Genomic DNA, 18,203 nt, shown 5'->3' on the forward strand with positions numbered 1-18,203 from the left:
CGTCGGAACGTTGGTGTTAAAACCGGCTGCGTCGCAGCGTTCTCAATTAGAACGCCCGAGGTTTCAACGTTCCAGGCTAGTCCCCCCGGCGCCAACGCGGCTGTCATGGCGCTCCAAGTCCAGGTGGTTTATTGGTAAGCGGGGGTGGGGGGTAGCTGGCCGTGTCGGTGCATGCGTGGCCACAGCGCCCGGCGCCGTGGGAGCGGGCCAGGCCGGGCCCATCAGCCCCTGGGGAGAGCAAGGAAACATGCTGGTGTTGCTCTTCATTGCTAGGGCTGCTTACCCGGCCAGGAGGAAAGAGTGACATGTCCCCCCTTTTCTTCTCTTGCTGCCATCAACTGAATGATGGGCCTCTCCGGCAGAGCAGCGCGGGACCCACTCTCGGGCTGGTGTCAGATGCCTTAAAGTGGGGGCGAGGCTCAAATTGTAAGAGTGGCCTCGCCCGGACAACAATCGAGGCAGGACAAATGATGCGGCCCTGGGGGACGTGTGGATGGAAATTGCGTAAAACGTTCGGCCGCTGTAGGGTGACCTGATGTCCCGATTTTGGGGTCTCTTTCTTATGTAGGCTCCTATTACCCCCGCCCCCACACACACACACCCTGTCCTGATTTTTCACACTTGCTGTGTGGTCACCCTAGGCCGCTGTAAGTTTTGTTGGCTGGTTGCCTTCTCTAAAGGCTCGTCTCTCTTGCCAACAGAAATTGGTCCCATAAAATGCATTCCCTCCCCCACGCTGACTTTCTGACAGAGCAGAGAGCTGTGTCGTTTTTTGCCTGCGGTGACGCAGATGCCCACAGTCCGCCAGCCCTGCGTTGACCTGGGGTGGGGTATTTTAGGGGATGCTCCACAGGCTGGGGCGGGAGCAAAACATCCATTAAAAGCAGCGAGACCGGAGAACTCTTCTTTCTCTTAACCCCAGTTGCTTAGTGGTCCTGACCCAAAGCCCACTGAAGTCAGTGGGAGGTTCTCTGTTGATTTCAGGGCCTTCGGGTAAATCCTTGTAGGTTACTGGCCAGAAGGCCACAGGACAAACTGTGGGGAATGACCCTGTGCTGCCCTCTCGGGGCTGGTCTGGCTGGCTGCCGGTTTCACGCCCTCTTGAGAACAGTTGACTGGGTTGGAGGGTATCTGGGCTGATACCTTGGCTGTTTGGGGCTTAAACTGAGAGCTCTTTAAGAAACTTACACGGGTGTTGTAGGGGATTAAGCTACTTCTGTCCCACAGGGTGAATGAAACTGCTTACAACCTAGCACGCGCTGGCTGAATGGTAGGTGGACTAATGCCACCTCTGTGCAGTCAGGTGAGTCCTCGTTTATATTTGGCACTTCTGCCGCAAAGCGGCAGCTAACTTCTGCCCACGTTCAGTTAGCCAGAGCTTGAGATAGATATTGCCACCCCGGAATAGACCGGCATTTCTCTTGCTTAGTGCAAGACACCTTAATCCTGACCTGCTGGAGCCTTTGCTAAGCCAATCCTCGGCCAGGTGCCTCTGTGCTGATCAGCAGCCCCTCCTTCTGCTAGAGTAACCATGGCCTCCCCTACACACAACTCTCATGTCCATCAAGCATGACCCACAGCCCTCCATGCGCCTATAGGTCCGGCCTCCCCAGGCACGGCTCCCCAACACCTCCTTCTACTCTGACCTGAACTGCCTCACTTTTTGTTCCACAGACTTAAACGTTCTAACTCTCCTCCTTCCAGAACGAGTGTAGTCGTGGTAGCTCTGTATCCTCTGGTTATCTCGGTGTAAATACTAAGTCTTGTGTGCTGTGGGAGTGGAGGAGTTACTCCATGTCCATGGGGCAGCAGTGAGAAGTGCTGAAGCTGGGGTGGAGCTTAGGGGCGAAAAAGGGGGTGGGAATCCCACCTCCTTGCCAATAAAATGGTTTTATCCTGCATAGTTAGTTGCTGTGACTGTAGGGTTTAGCCAACTCTGTAACGGTATTACAGAACAGCATTCAGCGTCTTCTAAGAGGTTTCTGTTCCTGGCAAAAATCATCCTCCTCCTCTGCATTCCCATGCCTACTAGAATGACTTCTGGAAGCGCTCTCCTCTGCTGCCTGTGCATCTAAAATAGACACAAGAAGGGTTGGTATGACTTCTCTCTTTCTCAGCAGCCAGTTGCTCTCTTGCATCTCTGATAGAGGGTGGTTAGGGGGCCAGTTTGTCCCAGCACCAGCAGGTGTGAGTGCAAAGTTCATACGTGCCCTATTCCAAATAATAGCCATTAGCGTGGGCGGATAAAGTCAGCGGTTGATTGCATTTAGATCGTGTCAAGAAACAATGAAAGTAACCACATGGCAAGAAGGCTCAACTTCAGTCTTAAGTTTCTAATGAAAACAACTAGCAACAATCAGCATCTTTAGTGGGGTTTTACCCTTCCAGTGATTTGTAACTTTATCGTTTTCTGTGGACCAACATCGATACTCAAAACCCAGCGAGATGTCCTCAAAAAGGGGGTCATGTTGCCATCTAGTGTCTTGTCCCACAGAGAAGACAACGGGCTACTACTTCTGGAGGCAGCATGGCCTTGTGGAAGAGCACTGGACGGGGTTTCGGGATTCCCAGCTCTGCCACGAACTTGCTTGGGTGACCTTGGACAAGTTCCTTTCCCTTCTGTAATATGGCGCTACATGCTGCTCCTTTGCAAGGCACTTTGAGATTGGCTGATGGAAAGCACTGTAGAAGAGCTAGGTGGTGATGGTATTTTGCAGTCTAATGTAGTTCCCTTTCGTCTCAAATAGCAGGAGACCAGGTGGGATTTTCAAGGAAGCTCAGCTCCTGTTTGAATTTCAGCCTTTGTCCCTTCTTTGGTTAATGTCTAGATGCTGAAATAACTCTTCTTTGTCTCCCTACAGCGGGGCCTGAGGCTACCGTCCCAAGGTAAGCGACCAGATTCCTCGGTTCAGTTCCAGTTATAACTCTGGTGGTGGTGGGTGAACTGGACTGATGTGCTCTAGGACCCCATTCCTGTTCCCAGCACTTGGTCCAAGTCACCGGCCATCTGCAAAGAGAGGAAGTTCTCCTCCAGAGCAAGTTGGGCGGTAGCACGTCATTGGGTCTGTTCCTGGAGCATCCCCAACGCTTTTGCCCCAGCCTGACCCAGCGAGCTTTTCCTCCCCCTTCGGTCCCCAGTTGGCTGTCTGAACCTGTGCATGAGGAGGTATAAATGGAGTTGCACAGGTTAGAAAACTGGTGCAAAGGGAAGCAGGCAGTTGGACTAGAAAGGGCTCCTGTACCCACAGCAGGCCATGTGGCCTGGCGGGTGGGGCTTGGCTCACTAGCTGGCATTGTTGCCAGCTGTTTTTAGGTGTGTGAAGTAACAGCGGAGCCAAGATTCAGCAGGGGCGAGTCCTGACGAAGACCTATCAGGCATTAACTCTGGGTTCTGCCTTTCCTCTCTCTCCTTTCTAGTATCAACAGCTCAAGAAGGAACTTGAAAAACAGTTCCCGGGCAAGCTGGAGATCGTGAGTATCCTGGGATTGTCCAGTCTGTCCAGAGCACTTAGCTTCTGTGTCTGTCTGACTCCCAGTCAGTGAATATGCACAGCCAAGGACTAGCCATGTCTTCTCAAGCTCTGGTTCTGTACTCTCAAAACTCCTGTTGCCTTCAGTGGGAATCTGCGATGCAGGGCACTCTAAATAAATCCCTCCTCATCTGGTGGGACCTGACTGAGAACTGTCAGACTAAAAGCATGTCATATCCAGCATAAATCTGGAACATAGTTGTCAGATCCATGGTTCATTTAGTCTAGTCTCTTGTCTCTGAAAGTGGCCAGTGCCACGTGCTTCAGGGGAAGCTGTTAAACCTCTCAGATGGGCAAACGGGCACAGACATAACCATGGGGAAAGCTGCTGCTGGTTGGCTTACAAAGCATGCCCCGTGTGGTAGAGGTAAGGGAAGCCTCAATCAAGGAATCCTGGAGAGTGGTGTTAAGGTGGAAGGAGGACAGTTCTTGCAGTTCTGCAGGACTGAAGATGTTTGGACAATCTAGTATCATGCCCTGGTTTCCTTGTGCTCCTCAATCTAGATATACTCTTATTCTAGATCATAAGTAGTTTGGGATAGGGATTCTTTGATATGTTTGTACAGTACCTGGCACAATGGGATCCTGGCTTCTAGAATACAAATTAACTTAATAGATTCCAAGGCCAGAGAAGGGCCCACTATGATCATCTAGTCTGACCTCCTGTATGACCTCAGGCCAGAGAATCCCACCCTATCATTTCTGCATCAAGTTCATAACATCTGTTTGCAGATGTATTCTCCTCTCTGGTGAGAACTGTAGGGAGCACTCCTGTTGGTCTAACTAGGAACTAACATAAAGGGGAGAGCGTGCTGCTTAAAATAACCCAGACCCCCTTGGGGCTCGTCATTCTCAAGGTGACTGACTCCTCTTCTCTGCTTAGAGTGGCGAAGGGACCCCTCAGGTCACAGGATGGTTTGAAGTGACAATCGCAGGCAAACTGGTGCATTCAAAAATGGTGAGTGGTCTCTTCCTCCCCCCTCATCTAGTTCCTAACCGAACTGCTCAGCTGATTGTCACCAAGGCGGGTGATATACATGAGACAGGAAGACTCCATAGAGATGTGTTGTGAGCAGAAGGCTGGGAGCCTTGTCTGGGCTCTGGCATCTGTAGTCAGAGTCCGGTATCGAAGCTGGAGCAGTGGTCCTGTCTACAGCTGTACCAGCCTGTACAATGATCCCCTTAGAATCTGCATGCTGAACGGGGATCAGTTTGGTGCGGCCTTCTAAGGAGCAGTCATTGTGAGTCAGTAGGTTGGTACTCTTCCTTCGGGTGCTGCTGGAAATGAGACCTAAAACGCACATCAGCCACTGACTCCTACTAGCCCACTCACTGGGCATGCAAGTGTTAATCCGCTGCCCTGTTCCTGTTGCAATATGAGTAACTTATGTTGACTCCCTAAACTTCCTCTGCAGTTGCAGTAGGATATAGGCTGTGGGGTTTTTGTTTGTTTTTTATTCTCTCTTCTTCCCAGCCCTTCTCCCCACAGCTGCCATTTTCCACCTCAAAGATAGCTGCATTTCAGTGATGGATGAAACCTGCATCCTTTATCTCCAGGATGGCAAACTGAAATGGCTTATTAGCAGCCACTGCTGCCGGCCTTCACAAGCGGGAAAATACAGCTCCTTAGAAAACGTCTTTGATGCTAAACTAGCTGTTGGCTCTTGCAGCTGCTGGTGCTGCAGCTCCTGGGGGCTGGGGAGATTAGAGCTGTCGGTCCTACATTAAAAGTACTTCCACTGTCAAGTGTCTCTTTGAGGTGGTAGAACTGTTGAGTTCTGTGTCCTTAAGGACACTCCAGGAGCCTGCTGAATTTTGACTGTCCTGTGTGTGGCACCTTCTAGAAGGGGTCGTGTTTGCCCATATTTTTTGGCGGGGAAAGGGGCTGTAAGTTTCACCCACTCCTTTTTTTTTTTTTAAGCTAATATTTTGTCTGAGATCTTGGTGAGACAGGAAGGTCCAGCAGCAGAAACAAGCTTTCTATGCTCGCTGCTGTAGCCAAGGAGTACCCGTGAGGTTTTTCCAAGGCCGCTTTTCAAACACTGCATTGTCCCTCCGGTCCTGGTGCTGCTGTCTTGTCACAGCTTCTTGGCAGTGATAGGAGTGCCCGAGCAGGTGTCTTGCTGAGGAATGCTCTTAAATAGGAGTGGAACTCTCCAGGGGCATAACTCTGGACACCATCAGTGGCTGTGTCACCCTGGAGAATTAAAAAAGCTTTAAAACATAATGGCCCTACTGGGTCAGACCAAAGGTCCATCTAGCCCAGTATCCTGTCTTCCGACAGTGGCCAATGCCAGGTGCCCTGGAGGGAATGAACAGAACAGGGAATCACCAAGTGATCCATCCCGTCACCCATTCCCAGCTCCTGGCAAACAGCCTTCTCATGCTCTGACTTCTTGGAGCCTTATGGGGCATGCCGGGGTGGGAGGGTGGGTTCAGCTGCCCCCTTGCTAACTGGCTCCTCTCTGGCAGAACGGGGATGGATTTGTGGATAATGGCATCAAGCTTTCCAAGATTGTGGCAGCCATTAAAGAGGCGTTGGCTTTGGGATAGGAACAGCAGAATGCATCGGTGCCTCCGTACATAACACAGGTAAGGTTGTGGGTCTGGCTATCCCAGTAGTGCTGTCTCAGCCCTTCCTCCTTGGATAAATGGAGCCTTGCTGCATGTGGCTTTCTAGAAGGAGACCTTTAACCAAGGTCCTATCCCCCTCTGCATGGGTATTATAAATATGATTGGGCATCCGAAAGAGCAAGGACTTGCCATGTTACAGTTGGTCAGAACTTCACCTTTTTCCCCCCCTAACCGCAGTATGCTGAGTGCTGGAGCAGCTGTTGCGCTTCACCCCAGAGGTGGTTGCATTCCAGCCTATATACATGGACAAGGAAACACTTGGGAAGGCTCTATGTTAAAATGCGGTAATGCTGCAAATCCTAAAGCTCCCAGCCACTGGTTATGCTGGCTACCACCAGCAGGGCAGAGCATTCATGGGAGGCAAAAAGAGTCAGACTCCTCTTGGAATTAACTTGGCAAAAGGGGTCAGAAAATGAGCGTGGTTCTGGTGGGCTGAGGTGCTGTGAATTCAGACTCGCCTGCTTGGTAAATCATGCATGCAACCTCTGGAACCATGGCTAGAATCCTGGTCTGTTGGATCCCAAATGCACCCTCCCCCCCCGCACTTGTGCAGTGTTTGAGGACTGTTCCTTAATTAGTTCTAGGTGGTCTCTTGTCCTCTGTGTGGGCCATTGTGTTATGTTGGGTTTGTCTAGAGTGCTTTTATTTAAACACTAGAAGGCACTGTTACACTCGCGCTGTAATAGGTTAAGAGCAGTAGCTGCTGCTTCAGGTACATCAGACTGGAAAGGCCCTTTCTGAGCCTTCAGTCCAGTGCTGTCACAGACGGCTCCAGCATAGAATTCTGTATGTAAATTTATCAGTCTCCATCTTCAAACTAGCTCGCGCTCAGTTTCGGAGGCTGTTCCAGACCCTCGCTCCTCTGACGGTTAGGAACCTTCTAATTTCCAGCCTAAATGTATTCACGATCAATTTGAAGCTGTTTGTTCTTGTGCCAATAATGTCCTTGAGCTTCAATAGCTCTTCTGGTGTTTTTGCTCTCTCTAAATAGGTCAGGATGTGGTGGGGAATCAGATTTTTTCCCCTCTCAGCCTTCACTTGGCTGGGCTAAACAAGCCAAGCTCTTTCCATCTCCTCTCCTAGGATGGGCTCTCCAGCCTCCTGATCATCCGAGTAGCCCTTCTTTGCACCTAGTCCAGTTTTATTTTTAAATTTCTAGTTCGTTAACTATATACGTTCCTTCTCTTCCTCTAGCTTGATGAGCATTTGCTTGGTTCAACTCGGCCGAGCGCTTGATGACGGGAGTTGCCGAAATGTCCCCTGACGCGTGGCCGTTCCCAGAAGTTTTTGCGCAGGATGCCGGTTTGAACAAAGACAGATGAGGATCCAGCTCTGTGCTTTGGCATGCTTTATATCTGTACGCAACGCCTGTCTAGAGTTGAAACGGCCCCTCTAATGTGCTATTCAGGTGCCTCTAACTTTGAGTAATTCTTGAGTGAGTTTCACTGTTCAACCTTACTGAGAAATCTAGTGCTGATATCGCAACAACAAGCTCTTCATCTGAGGTTGCTGGGATGAAGGCTGTCAAGTAAGGGAGGGTCACCATCTGGGAATCCCATCAGTGTGGGAAGACGAATTAGCAGCTCATTGTCGGGTATGGGGGGAACTGGGCGGGAAATGAGAGAAAATGTTTTAACAAATGACTCAGAATCACCTAGTGTTACAAAACTGTCTTTCTGGGTTTTTGTTGTTGTTGTATGATTAACTTTTATTGCACTTCAGAAAGGTGTCTGTTAAATAAAATAATGAAAGTCATAAACTGGTTGTGTAGTGCCTTCTTTCTAGTGCTTGCTAACTGACCAAACACACAGCAAAAGCAGACTCTCCGTTCCCTTGCAATATGGGGTATAATTCTTCTATACCAGTACCCCGAAACAAGTGGCAAGTGGTCTAATGCTTCATTGCAGTGTGAATATCCTGAAAGCAGCATTCCAGGTCCTATATCCAAACCCATCAAGCTCCTTCCATCTACACACTCCACTCCAGCAAGCCTGATGCAGCTTTTCATCTTTCCAGACTTCTTTGCAACCTCAGTAGTGGAGCTCATATTGAGATGTCCCAGCTAGGCAGTAGATACTTCTAAAGCAGGCGGGACCTTGCTTTTTGTGACATCAAAATTCTCCTCCTGCCACATCTCCAGGGTCTTGTTACAATGGCTTTGAGCCACAGTCCCCCAAACCTTGAAACAAAGGGAAACTGGTGGCATTTGCAGGCCAATTCTGTATTTACTTTTTCCCCCTCTGCTTCAGGCTACGGTAGCATAGGGTGCTGCAAGTTAAGATTGTGGAGCAGGGCAGAGCTGGGATGGAGAGTGGGAGGTGTACTAGCAGAAATGGTTGTAAATGGGGACTGAAGTACATGAGCTGTGTGCACATATGCCAACATGTTCTTAGTCTCCTTTTCATGAATGCTAAAATAAACCTCCATTTAAAAGAAAAATTAATCAGCTTGGCCCAAGTTACCCCTGTAATTTGTACCTATTATGAAGCAACTCTTGTAAGTAACCAGTAAAGGAGTAAATCCTCTGTCTGGTGAGGCCAGGCCAGTAAGAGGTCTCTGGTGCATAGGGTGAGAGTTATTTAAAGCTCTGACCTTCCATTGCCATGACAACTTGATGCCCTTTCCTTACCTCTCCAAATGCTGCTTTTTGTAATAATTTTACCCTTTAATCCAACAAGCCTGTTTTTGTTCTTCCACAATTGACCTGATTTAATGTGGAGCCTAGGAACCCATGACCATCTCTGTAGTGCTTAGGGATTAGCTCAGAGACCCCAGATTTCCAGTAGAGTGGAGCTAGTTGGTGATGTGAGAGAAAGCATTTACAATGTCTCCAATATGAAAATAGTTTAAGATAACGCACCTTGGGGGTGGTCTTAATTCAGATCTATTGTCAATCAGAACTCTCCTTTTTAAAAAGAGGTCTTAAAAGGAAAAACGGTGGTCTTGTGGTTCAGGCCTAAAACAACAGAGGTTCTAGTCCCAGTTATGCCAGACTTGTATGGTGACATCACCTCTATCTCCCATTCCTCATCTGTAATATCTACCTTGCGAGGAGCAGCTGAGGTCAAATTTCAGTAGGATTTGTAGTTTTCCAAGAGTTGGGGGGGAGGGGTGGGAGAGGATATAGAAGGACAAAATCAATTTTATTAAAAATTGATTAAACTACATTTAGTACTTTGTCTAAATAAAAAGAAGAACAGAGTACTCCTGTTCTTTTTGCGGATACAGACTAACACGGCTGCTACTCTGAAATTTGTCTAAATATACATTGTAGTACTTTTTTTTTTTTTTTTTTTTTTTTTTAAGCAACTCTGGTGAGGGTGAAGAGATACAACTGTGCCCTCTGGTGCCCACAATTATAAATGCAAGTAGTATAAATTAGCGATTTCCTGGTGGTGGTTTTCTGAATATCCTTGCAGGACAAATCTAGGAATTCATGGTTTATTTCTATTGGGGTAGTACCCTGGGGAGCCCAGGCAGCATCAGATGCCCAATTGTGCTGGGCTATTGTAGAAACACTCAGGGAGAGATGGACCCTGCATTTAGGACTCCTATATCTTTGAAGAATGAGGCATCAGAGTGAGTTTTGAGTTGTCTAGTAACAGTGGGCCTTAGTCCAGTATGAGCAGAACTGGATCACGCAGCCGCTCCCATCCATCCTCTGCTGTAATTGAGTTTGTACTGGTGACCCCTTAGAAATTATTACAAGAAGGCTGTACGCTTTGTTGCTAATGTAGGCTGAGCTTTGTGGGTTATCCAAGTGCAAATGGAGGCCCAGCTGGATGGGCTGCCCAAGAACAGGGCCCCGTTACGTTGGGCATTTCACATTCACACAGTAGGAGATATTCGAACCCCAAAGAGCTTACTTATGTTTCACACCATCTACAGTTGAACATCTTTTGAAAGTGATCCATTGTTCTTCATAACCACTGAGGGTAGGATAAGAAGTAATTGGCTTAATTTGTAGCAAGGGAGAGTCACATTGGATACTAGGGCAAACTTTCTAATGCTAAGCATAGTTAGGCATCGGAGCAGGTGACCCAGGGAGGTTGTGGAATCACCATCACTGGAGGGTTTTTAAGAATAGGTTGGACAAATCCCTGTCAGGGATGTTCTAGGTATAATTCAATCTACTTCCCAGGTGGGTGGGCTAGATATGACCTCTTAAGGTTCTTTACAACCCTACATTCCTCTGATCATGCTTCCAAGGCCCCCATCTTGCAAACACTTCACTAAAGCAACTAGTAGTTGAAGTTGAGAGGACTGCTCATGGCAGCAAAGTTAAACATGTCTGCAGGATTGGGCTTTAAGACTGAAGATTTCCCCATGACCCAAAGTAAATTCTTGTGTGTCCTACAAATTGCCCCTGTGGGCGTCAAAGTTTACGGACCTTCAGCTATGCAGTATTTTTTGGATAGTTAACTTATTGCTTAAGAATAGTACCAGCTTGACAGCCTTGCAGACTAAAGCGCTGTGTTTATCCCCAGAACCAGTACAGCCCAGGCAGTGGCAGGGTGAACAACCTCACCACAGCCCTGGAGGGACAAGTACTAAGGGTTAGAGGAGAAGTCAGTCTTCATAGCCCATTCTCCCTTTGCCCCTTGTTACTGAGCCTCAGTGAGGGGACGGTCACAATGCGGACACTTCTCCAGCTAGCAGTCGATTAAAACATCAACTCTTTTTCCCCATAGGCCACTGGAAAAGACATCAGTCCATTCCTAAAGGCTGTAATGATTTCCCTACCCGGACAAATTTCCCCAATCTTTAACCATGCCATCACGTGTTGGCATATTCTTTGAGGTAGATCACGTGTCAATAGTATTTTCTGCTCAAAGAGAGAGAGCCGAGCGTATGAGAAAAGTGAAGTACTACCTAAAAACATATCCAAGGGTACCATATACAGGAGGCCTCTTACCTGAGATAAGAGGGTGGCAGTGACTAGTTAATTATCCTCTCTAAAGTACCTAGCTGTCTAGGTACTCATATAATGTGATTTTGGCATCAGCACCAGTTGATGTGACTTGTGATAGGGAAGGCTGGCATAACGTTGACAGTGGCTGATGTGGGGAAAACTGTAAAATTTGCACCAGTCCTACTTGACGTGACTGGTGATAGGCTAGTGACGTTACATGGGTGTCAACTCCACTGGTCATGGCTCGTGCAGGGGGTAGATGTGACTTGTGTGAGGGTTTTATAGTGACATTTGTGGCTAGTTGGCATCGGGGAGGTTCATGTGGCTAGTGCAAAGGGCTTGATATAATTTGTGCACTGGAAGGCGTTGCCAAAGCTTCTGCAAGGGCCTTGACATGTTATATATTAGAAAGGTTGGTGTGAATATGCAGGGGGAGGGGTTAGCATGTGACATGTAGGGAAGGTTGGCATGACATACATGGGGGAGGCACTTGGTGTGACACGTGCCAGGGGGTTCGCATGTTACATGTAGGCAAGGTTGGTAAGATGCATGCTGGGGGGCGCTTGGCGTGACTTGTAACTGAGGTTTACAGTGTTACATGTAGGCAAGGTTGGCATGATGCGTTCCAGGGCTTTGGCGTGTTACACGTAGGCATGGTTTGGTGTGACGCACATGAGGGGGGGGCACTTGGCGTGACTTTGTGCCAGAGATTTTATGTTACACATAGGCAAGATTGGCACGACCCATGTCAAGGGTTTAGCCTGACTCGAGGGACGTCTTAACGTAACTCATGCAAGGGGCATAAAATGCAGTAGGGTCTGTGGTTAAAGGAAGGCTCCCCATTGCCAGCCCTGTGACTGGGGGGAGGCAGGGGCAGCCTGGGTGGTGCTCACAAGATGGCGCCCACACAGCCAGGTTCACCTCAGCTGACCTCCCCTCCCCTCCCCTCTGCCCCATTGCATGATGGTTAAATAGCCCAGCCGGGGAACCCGCCATTTTCTGCTGGGGCTGGCGGGAAAGGCGGGAAGGGAGCGAGAGCAGCGCGAGCGCCGGCCGGGACTCCCAACGGCTCCAACGGTCGCTGCAGTGAGGGGCGCGAGCCACACACACAGGTAACAAGGAGGCGCGAGACACCCCCGTACCCGGGCTTCCCCCTCCCCCCTTGTTCGAAAAAAAAGGGGGGGGGTGAGTAGAAACCGAGATCGTCTGAGGAGCCCCTTCCACCAAGTAAGTCCCGCCTTCCGTCTGTATCCTGCAGCTCATTGGTCGGGCGATGCGAGAGCACGGTGGCCGCGCTGATTGGCTGGAAGCCCCTGAGGCAGCCCCGAGGTCGATTGGTCATGAGCCGCGTCAATCACCGAGGAGGCTTCGCGGCTCTACCCCCTCTCTTGTCAGGTTACATACCGGTTGGCTGGCGACGCTGGCCAATCGGGAAAAGGCCTCGGTTAGCCTGGGGAAGGTCACCTGACTTTAGTTAGCCAATCAAACCCAGACTTGGCGCAAAGGCTTCTGGAAGATGTAGTCTTTCTTCAAAAAAACCCACTTTATGTGGCTAAAGGGGGCAAACTGGGGCGAGGACTGGGAGCTAGGACTCCTGGGTTCTCTTTAAAGCAGACTCTGGTGGCTCTACAGGGGCTGCTGTATTGGCCATGGAGGTGGGACGCCATGGTGCAATTTGGTGTAGGGTTGCTGTTGTCCTTGGCTCCATCGCCATGGCACCTGGTTGCCGCCATGGCAGTGGCTTCGGCCTGGTGCCCATCGTGATGGCGCTGGTGTGGAACTGACACCTCGGCTTGATCTCACGTGGCACCAAGCCGGCTCTGAGGCCAGATCTCTCCTTTGCAGGGATATCGCTCGTTTCGGTCCCAGAGCAGCCTCCGCTCCATGAACAGTTGATGGCTCCTTGCTTTTTGTAACCTTTCCCCCTCACTGCATGTTCGCTCCCAGCCAGGATGACCCTCCACACTCTCCTCCCCACAACGATCCCTTTTCCAGACTCTCACTCAGGCCATTCCCAGCTGGCTCCCTCCGCTGCGTTCGCTTCCCCGGCCCGACGTGTCTCCCCGCCCTGTTTCTGAGCGATCGGGGCAGCAGGTTCCTTCCTCCCCGCAACTGGCGCCACTGATCGGCGGGGAACCTCAGGGGGGAAATCGGTGACTTTTTCTTACTGTCGGGAACTGTCGCCTGTGGGTCTGTGCAAAAACTGGCAACTGCAGAGGGAGGAGAGGAAAAGAACCCAGGAATCCTGACCATAAATCCCTCCCGCCTCAATCCATTAGACCCTAGTCCTTTGCCAGACCTAGGACTAGAACCCAGAAGGAGTCCTGGCTCCCAGACCCACTTCCCACGCTGGGAATAGAACCCAGGAGTCCTGGCTCCTAGTTCTACCCACTAGACCCCATCCTCCTCCAGAGCTGGGAAAACAACACTTCTCCTCCTCTTCCATGCTGGGCAAATCAGGTCACTGACGGAAATGATCATTTTATATTACAGCAGAAACAAAACACAGGTTCATCTGTGACACTCTAGTTAAAAACAAAGTAATTCGGAGTGAACAGCTGTGGAATTAACAAAAGCTTTTCAGGGATTTTCTGTTACTATTCTCTTCTTCCCCCCCCCCCCCCCCCCCCCCCCCCCCCCCCCCCCCCCCCCCCCCCCAATATAGTGCCGGAAATGTTCCTAAACATTTATATGGCAACCTCTAGGGTTACCATAGCATCTGAGCATCTCCCAACACCCTGGGAAGACAGGGCCATGTGACTAGCTCCATTTTACCAGTAGGGAACCATATTGCCTTAGTGACTTGTAGGTCACACAGGGAGTGATGGGACGCGACCCCAGGTCAAGCTGTTCTTGAAAAGGTTAAACTGATTTCTTCCCCTTCCCCTCTTTTTTTTTTTTTAGCAGATTTCTTCCGCACTAAAGACCATCCAGAATGGCCCGTACCAAGCAGACCGCTCGTAAATCCACTGGTGGGAAAGCCCCCCGGAAGCAACTGGCCACCAAAGCAGCCAGGAAAAGTGCGCCCTCCACTGGGGGAGTGAAGAAACCTCATCGTTACAGGTACTTGGAGTCATGCTTTCTCTTCTGGTGTGCGTGGGAGACGTAAAGGGGAGTTTTGCCATCGTAAGAAAAAAATAACGTGATCTATATCATAGCCTTAATTTTTATGTACTATGTGTGAGGGAGCATGGGCTAGTAGTTAGGGATTCAGACTCCTGAGTTGGAGTTCTTTTGCCAGTTATGCCACTGACCTGCTGATGTGACCTTAGGGAAGTCACTTCCCTTCTCTGTGCCTCAGTTTTCCCTCATCCTTTGCCAGGCTCATCTGCTTAGCATGTAAGCTCTTCAGAGCAGGGATAGTCTCTCCTGGGGCTGAGCCCAAAGAGGCCTCGACTGAGATCAGGGTTAGGAGTGGCTACTGTAATTACAAATAATAAATAATGGTTTGTAGTGAATAGTTTTATAAAATATTATCCTTTCGGCTGGCTTATTAAAACAGAAGGGACAAACACATGCATACAAAGGCACTTGTAGCCAGCTCAGCAATGCATGTTTGATAGGGCACCTGCACAAAGGTTGAGATTTCATCATTGTTCCAGTCCTTGTTTGGAAGGAGCTGCTAAAGTTCTTAAAAAGCCACTTAAAAGAAAAAAAGCGTAGACGTACCCGCGGTCTAATATTAGGGGCTGTCAACGTTGTTGGTCCCCTCTAAATACTGCGTTTTGTTTTTTAACAAGAAAGTTGGTGAAATTAACAGCAGTGCAATAGGCCAGCTTAACAACCATGGAGTCCTCTTTGTCCCCAGAGACTGTGGCAGGGCAAGCTTCTTCTATGGGGGGGCGGGTGTACGTGTACGTGTACACGAAACCCCTCCTGGGTACACCTGAGACGCTTACAGAGGAGAAGGGAGTTCCGTCTGCAGTCCTTGGCACACTGATGTCTGAGCGTGGTTGGGGGAATGGGGGTTAAATTCTGAGCCCTTGTCTTTGAAATCTCTTCCAGGCCTGGCACTGTGGCCCTTCGAGAGATCCGGCGGTACCAGAAATCCACTGAGCTGCTGATTCGCAAACTCCCGTTCCAGCGTCTGGTCCGTGAAATCGCTCAGGACTTCAAGACGGATCTGCGGTTCCAGAGTGCTGCCATCGGAGCCCTGCAGGTAGGCGACTTTGTCTCTCTTCCCTGCTGGGCAGACAGAATGAAACCTGTCTAACTTGCCCCCAGACAGTTGGGAAGTACCTTCCAAAGAGTGAGCCCGACCTGCTTTGCACTCATCAAATCTGTAGAAACTAAAGCTCGAGGCACGGGCTCCTCTCGAGAGTGACCTGCAGAGCATACGTCTGCTGCTCAGAGAGCCTCTGGCTTCAGAACGTAGAATCTAAATTCCCCGTTGATGTCCACAGATTACTGCTTTCGCCCCGAGAGGCGACTGCATCCCAGTGATGTGTGTGTACAAGCAGAGGGAAGACACTGACATCACTGGCTGCTGCAGTGCTCAGCTTCTCTGTCAATAAGTGCTCCCTAAAGTGCTTAGAGTTCCATGGGGACAAAACATGCTCTTAATCCACTCACTCGTGGCAGGAGAAAGCATCCACGTCTCAAAGCCGCTGGCGTGGGGGTGTTGAGCACGTAGCGTTAGAAAGAGCTGTCACGTTTGAGACTGTGCGGCTCGCTAGTGTAAATGGGTGGGGTGTGAATTTGGGGGCTCTGAATTGGTTTCCTCACCTGCCAAATGGGGTTCAACTGACACTTGAGAAGCCCTTGAGGCACACGCAGCTGGGTAGGTGCTAAGCATGCAGGGCCAGTTTTTTGAGAGCACTCAGCCCCCCCTTAGACATCGGAATAAACGGCACAGAGCAGCAGGAAAAATCTGGCCCTCGGTACAATGGGAGCATTTTGATGCCTCGTAAAGAGACTGTTGCGAAACAGATCGAGCTGTTACTTCTGTTGTGGTTTTTCCTTGGTAGGAAGCCAGTGAGGCTTATCTCGTGGGTCTCTTTGAAGACACCAACTTGTGTGCAATCCACGCCAAAAGAGTCACCATCATGCCAAAAGACATCCAGCTGGCACGTCGTATCCGCGGCGAGCGGGCTTAACTCGTTGGCGGCTGATATCCGCTCACACGGTGTATTAGAGTAGACTCTAGGTTTGTTTTTTTTTCCTACTCCTGTTTGTAGTGGCTAGGACACGGGGAGATGTTATAAACCTATCTTAGTAAGATGTAAGCGATCAAGAGAGTTGAATCCGTTTGTTCATAATGTACAAGCAAAAAAAAAAATTTAGAAATTTACAAGACTTGGATTTTTTTGTTTTTGTAAACTTTTTTTCAGAATTGCAAAAAAAAATATATAAAACAAGGGGGAAACATTTTTGAAATATCTGGTTTTATACACAAAACTTAAGTAGATTTAGGCATAACATAAGGAGCTTTTGGTCTTCAGTTTGTAAAAATATATCTGCAAAAGATCACGCTACACTATATTTTTCATTATTTGATTTCTTTTTTTCCTTTGTATTTAGAATGGGCATGATATTTAAACTTGTTTTCTTATTTCCATCTGTCTCGTGAAATGTGACTTGGACCTTTGTAACTTTCAGGTTTCTTCACCTTGTGGTGGGAACAAAAAAAAGAAATAAATGTTGAACAATAACCTTTTTGCTTCCTTAATCTTGTATTTGCTGTTGCACTAGGATAGATGTGTATGTCGTGCTCTTCAGTAAATCAAAGCAACTTGCCTTGTGCTGACGCGATAGCCAAAGTTCCGTAGAGCCTTTAAGGATCTCCAAGCCCTTCTGGGAGCATTATTTAAGCCTTTCAAACCCCTGTGGAGAAAGGAGTGTTAGATCCATTTTGACGATGTGGGAAACTGAAACTTAAAACTGTTGTAAGTGACTGGCCCAAAATCACAGCAAGGCCAGTGGCAGAACCAAAAATAAAACCCAGGAGTCTGGAATCCCAGGTCCCTGCTCCAGCTAAGAGACCGCATATCCAGTTGATGTGACACTATATCCTGCAATTTGGCTTCAGGCTACAGAGGAAAGACCCCCCCACCCCTCCCTCCCTTTTCCTGTTGTAGTGTTTACTTCATGCAGTGGGCTACAGAAGGCGGGGACGCAGGACTCCTGCGTTCTTGGGCTGACTTGTCATGACCTTTGGCACAGCGAAGCTATCTGTTTATCTCCTCACTGGTCACTCTGAGAGTTGCATATTTGTGCCGCTTAGCTACGATTTCTGAAATGCTTTGGGCTCCTCAGTTTGAAGGGTGCTGTCTAACCGGTCAGTGCAGGGGTTGAACTCTGATAGATAAGCCCTCATTTTAACAGCCCTTTGAGAAGAGGGTGATTTAGAATTGCAGTGTACGTTTAAACACCTCTACTATTTCAGCGGTCCTGTTCCATGCAGGCCTGGCTGTCTTTTGCTCTGGGGTTGGCTAGGGGGGTGGATTATCTATGCTGATAGGAGACCCCCTCCTGTCAGCATAGGTAGTGTCTACACGGAAGTGCTACAGCTGTTCTGCTGTTGCATTTCAAGTCCTGACAAGCTCTTCATTTCACTGCATGCTATTCCTGCCCTAGAGAACTCTGATGGCACGCAACAGGGCCCTACTTAAACTCACCGAGTCAAATTCTGCTCTCCGTTGTACATGACAGTGACTTCAGTGGAGTTACTGCCGTTCGACATTGGTATAGCCAAGATCAGAATCGGGGCCCCAGCATGTTTCCAGCTCATCTCTGCTGGTGAAGGGTCTGGAATTTCCCATCTGTCCTTTCTTGAAATGCCCTCAGCCACCCAACTGGATATTTTGTACTTGTTTTCCAAGAGGATTTGTTCTGATTGGAGCAGTGTCTCTCTTTGCCTTTAACACATACTGCCCTTTAGAAAAGAGCAGCGTGTCTCGTGCGATAAGCACGGAGGGAAATGCTTTTTGTGGGTTGGGCTGATGGGGTTTTTTTTGCACTGACCTACTTTTTGCGTAGGCGTTCTGTCCTCTGTAGGATTCGCTTTGGAGTCTTAGCATCCGACTCCATAAGGCACCATTAAAAAAGCACTTTACTCCCACACGCAGTTCTGGATTGCTGCTGCCATTCAGTGCCCACTTGCTTAATGTCTCGGAAAACTCCACTGC

At 49.1% G+C, this 18,203-nt stretch overlaps 1 protein-coding gene and 1 long non-coding RNA gene across 2 annotated transcripts; both read left to right on the forward strand.

Annotated features, from left to right (window-relative positions):
• LOC128826570 (uncharacterized) lies at positions 1-7,923 on the forward strand. The gene is made up of 6 exons (XR_008442859.1): positions 1-134; positions 2,862-2,886; positions 3,418-3,471; positions 4,414-4,488; positions 6,003-6,122; positions 7,359-7,923. It is a non-coding gene; the product is annotated as an uncharacterized LOC128826570 (long non-coding RNA).
• A 4,138-nt stretch (positions 7,924-12,061) lies between these two features.
• LOC128826505 (histone H3.3A) lies at positions 12,062-16,727 on the forward strand. Its single transcript, XM_054009821.1, has 4 exons — positions 12,062-12,188; positions 13,981-14,139; positions 15,082-15,235; positions 16,044-16,727. Exons 2-4 carry the CDS (start codon positions 14,012-14,014, stop codon positions 16,170-16,172), a joined length of 411 nt encoding a protein of 136 aa, XP_053865796.1. The 5' UTR covers positions 12,062-12,188; positions 13,981-14,011; the 3' UTR covers positions 16,173-16,727.
• The last annotated feature ends 1,476 nt before the right edge of the window (positions 16,728-18,203 follow it).

Source organism: Malaclemys terrapin, chromosome 20 (assembly GCF_027887155.1).
Source record: "Malaclemys terrapin pileata isolate rMalTer1 chromosome 20, rMalTer1.hap1, whole genome shotgun sequence".
In the NCBI taxonomy this organism is placed as follows: Eukaryota; Metazoa; Chordata; order Testudines; family Emydidae; genus Malaclemys; species Malaclemys terrapin.

Bases quoted from the DNA above. Each gene is read 5' to 3' on its own strand.
- LOC128826505 (XM_054009821.1), top strand. From the start codon at position 14,012: ATGGCCCGTACCAAGCAGACCGCTCGTAAATCCACTGGTGGGAAAGCC. The intron at 14,140-15,081 runs GTACTTGGAGTC...AATCTCTTCCAG, and splicing joins AAGAAACCTCATCGTTACAG to GCCTGGCACTGTGGCCCTTC. The intron at 15,236-16,043 runs GTAGGCGACTTT...TTTCCTTGGTAG, and splicing joins CTGCCATCGGAGCCCTGCAG to GAAGCCAGTGAGGCTTATCT.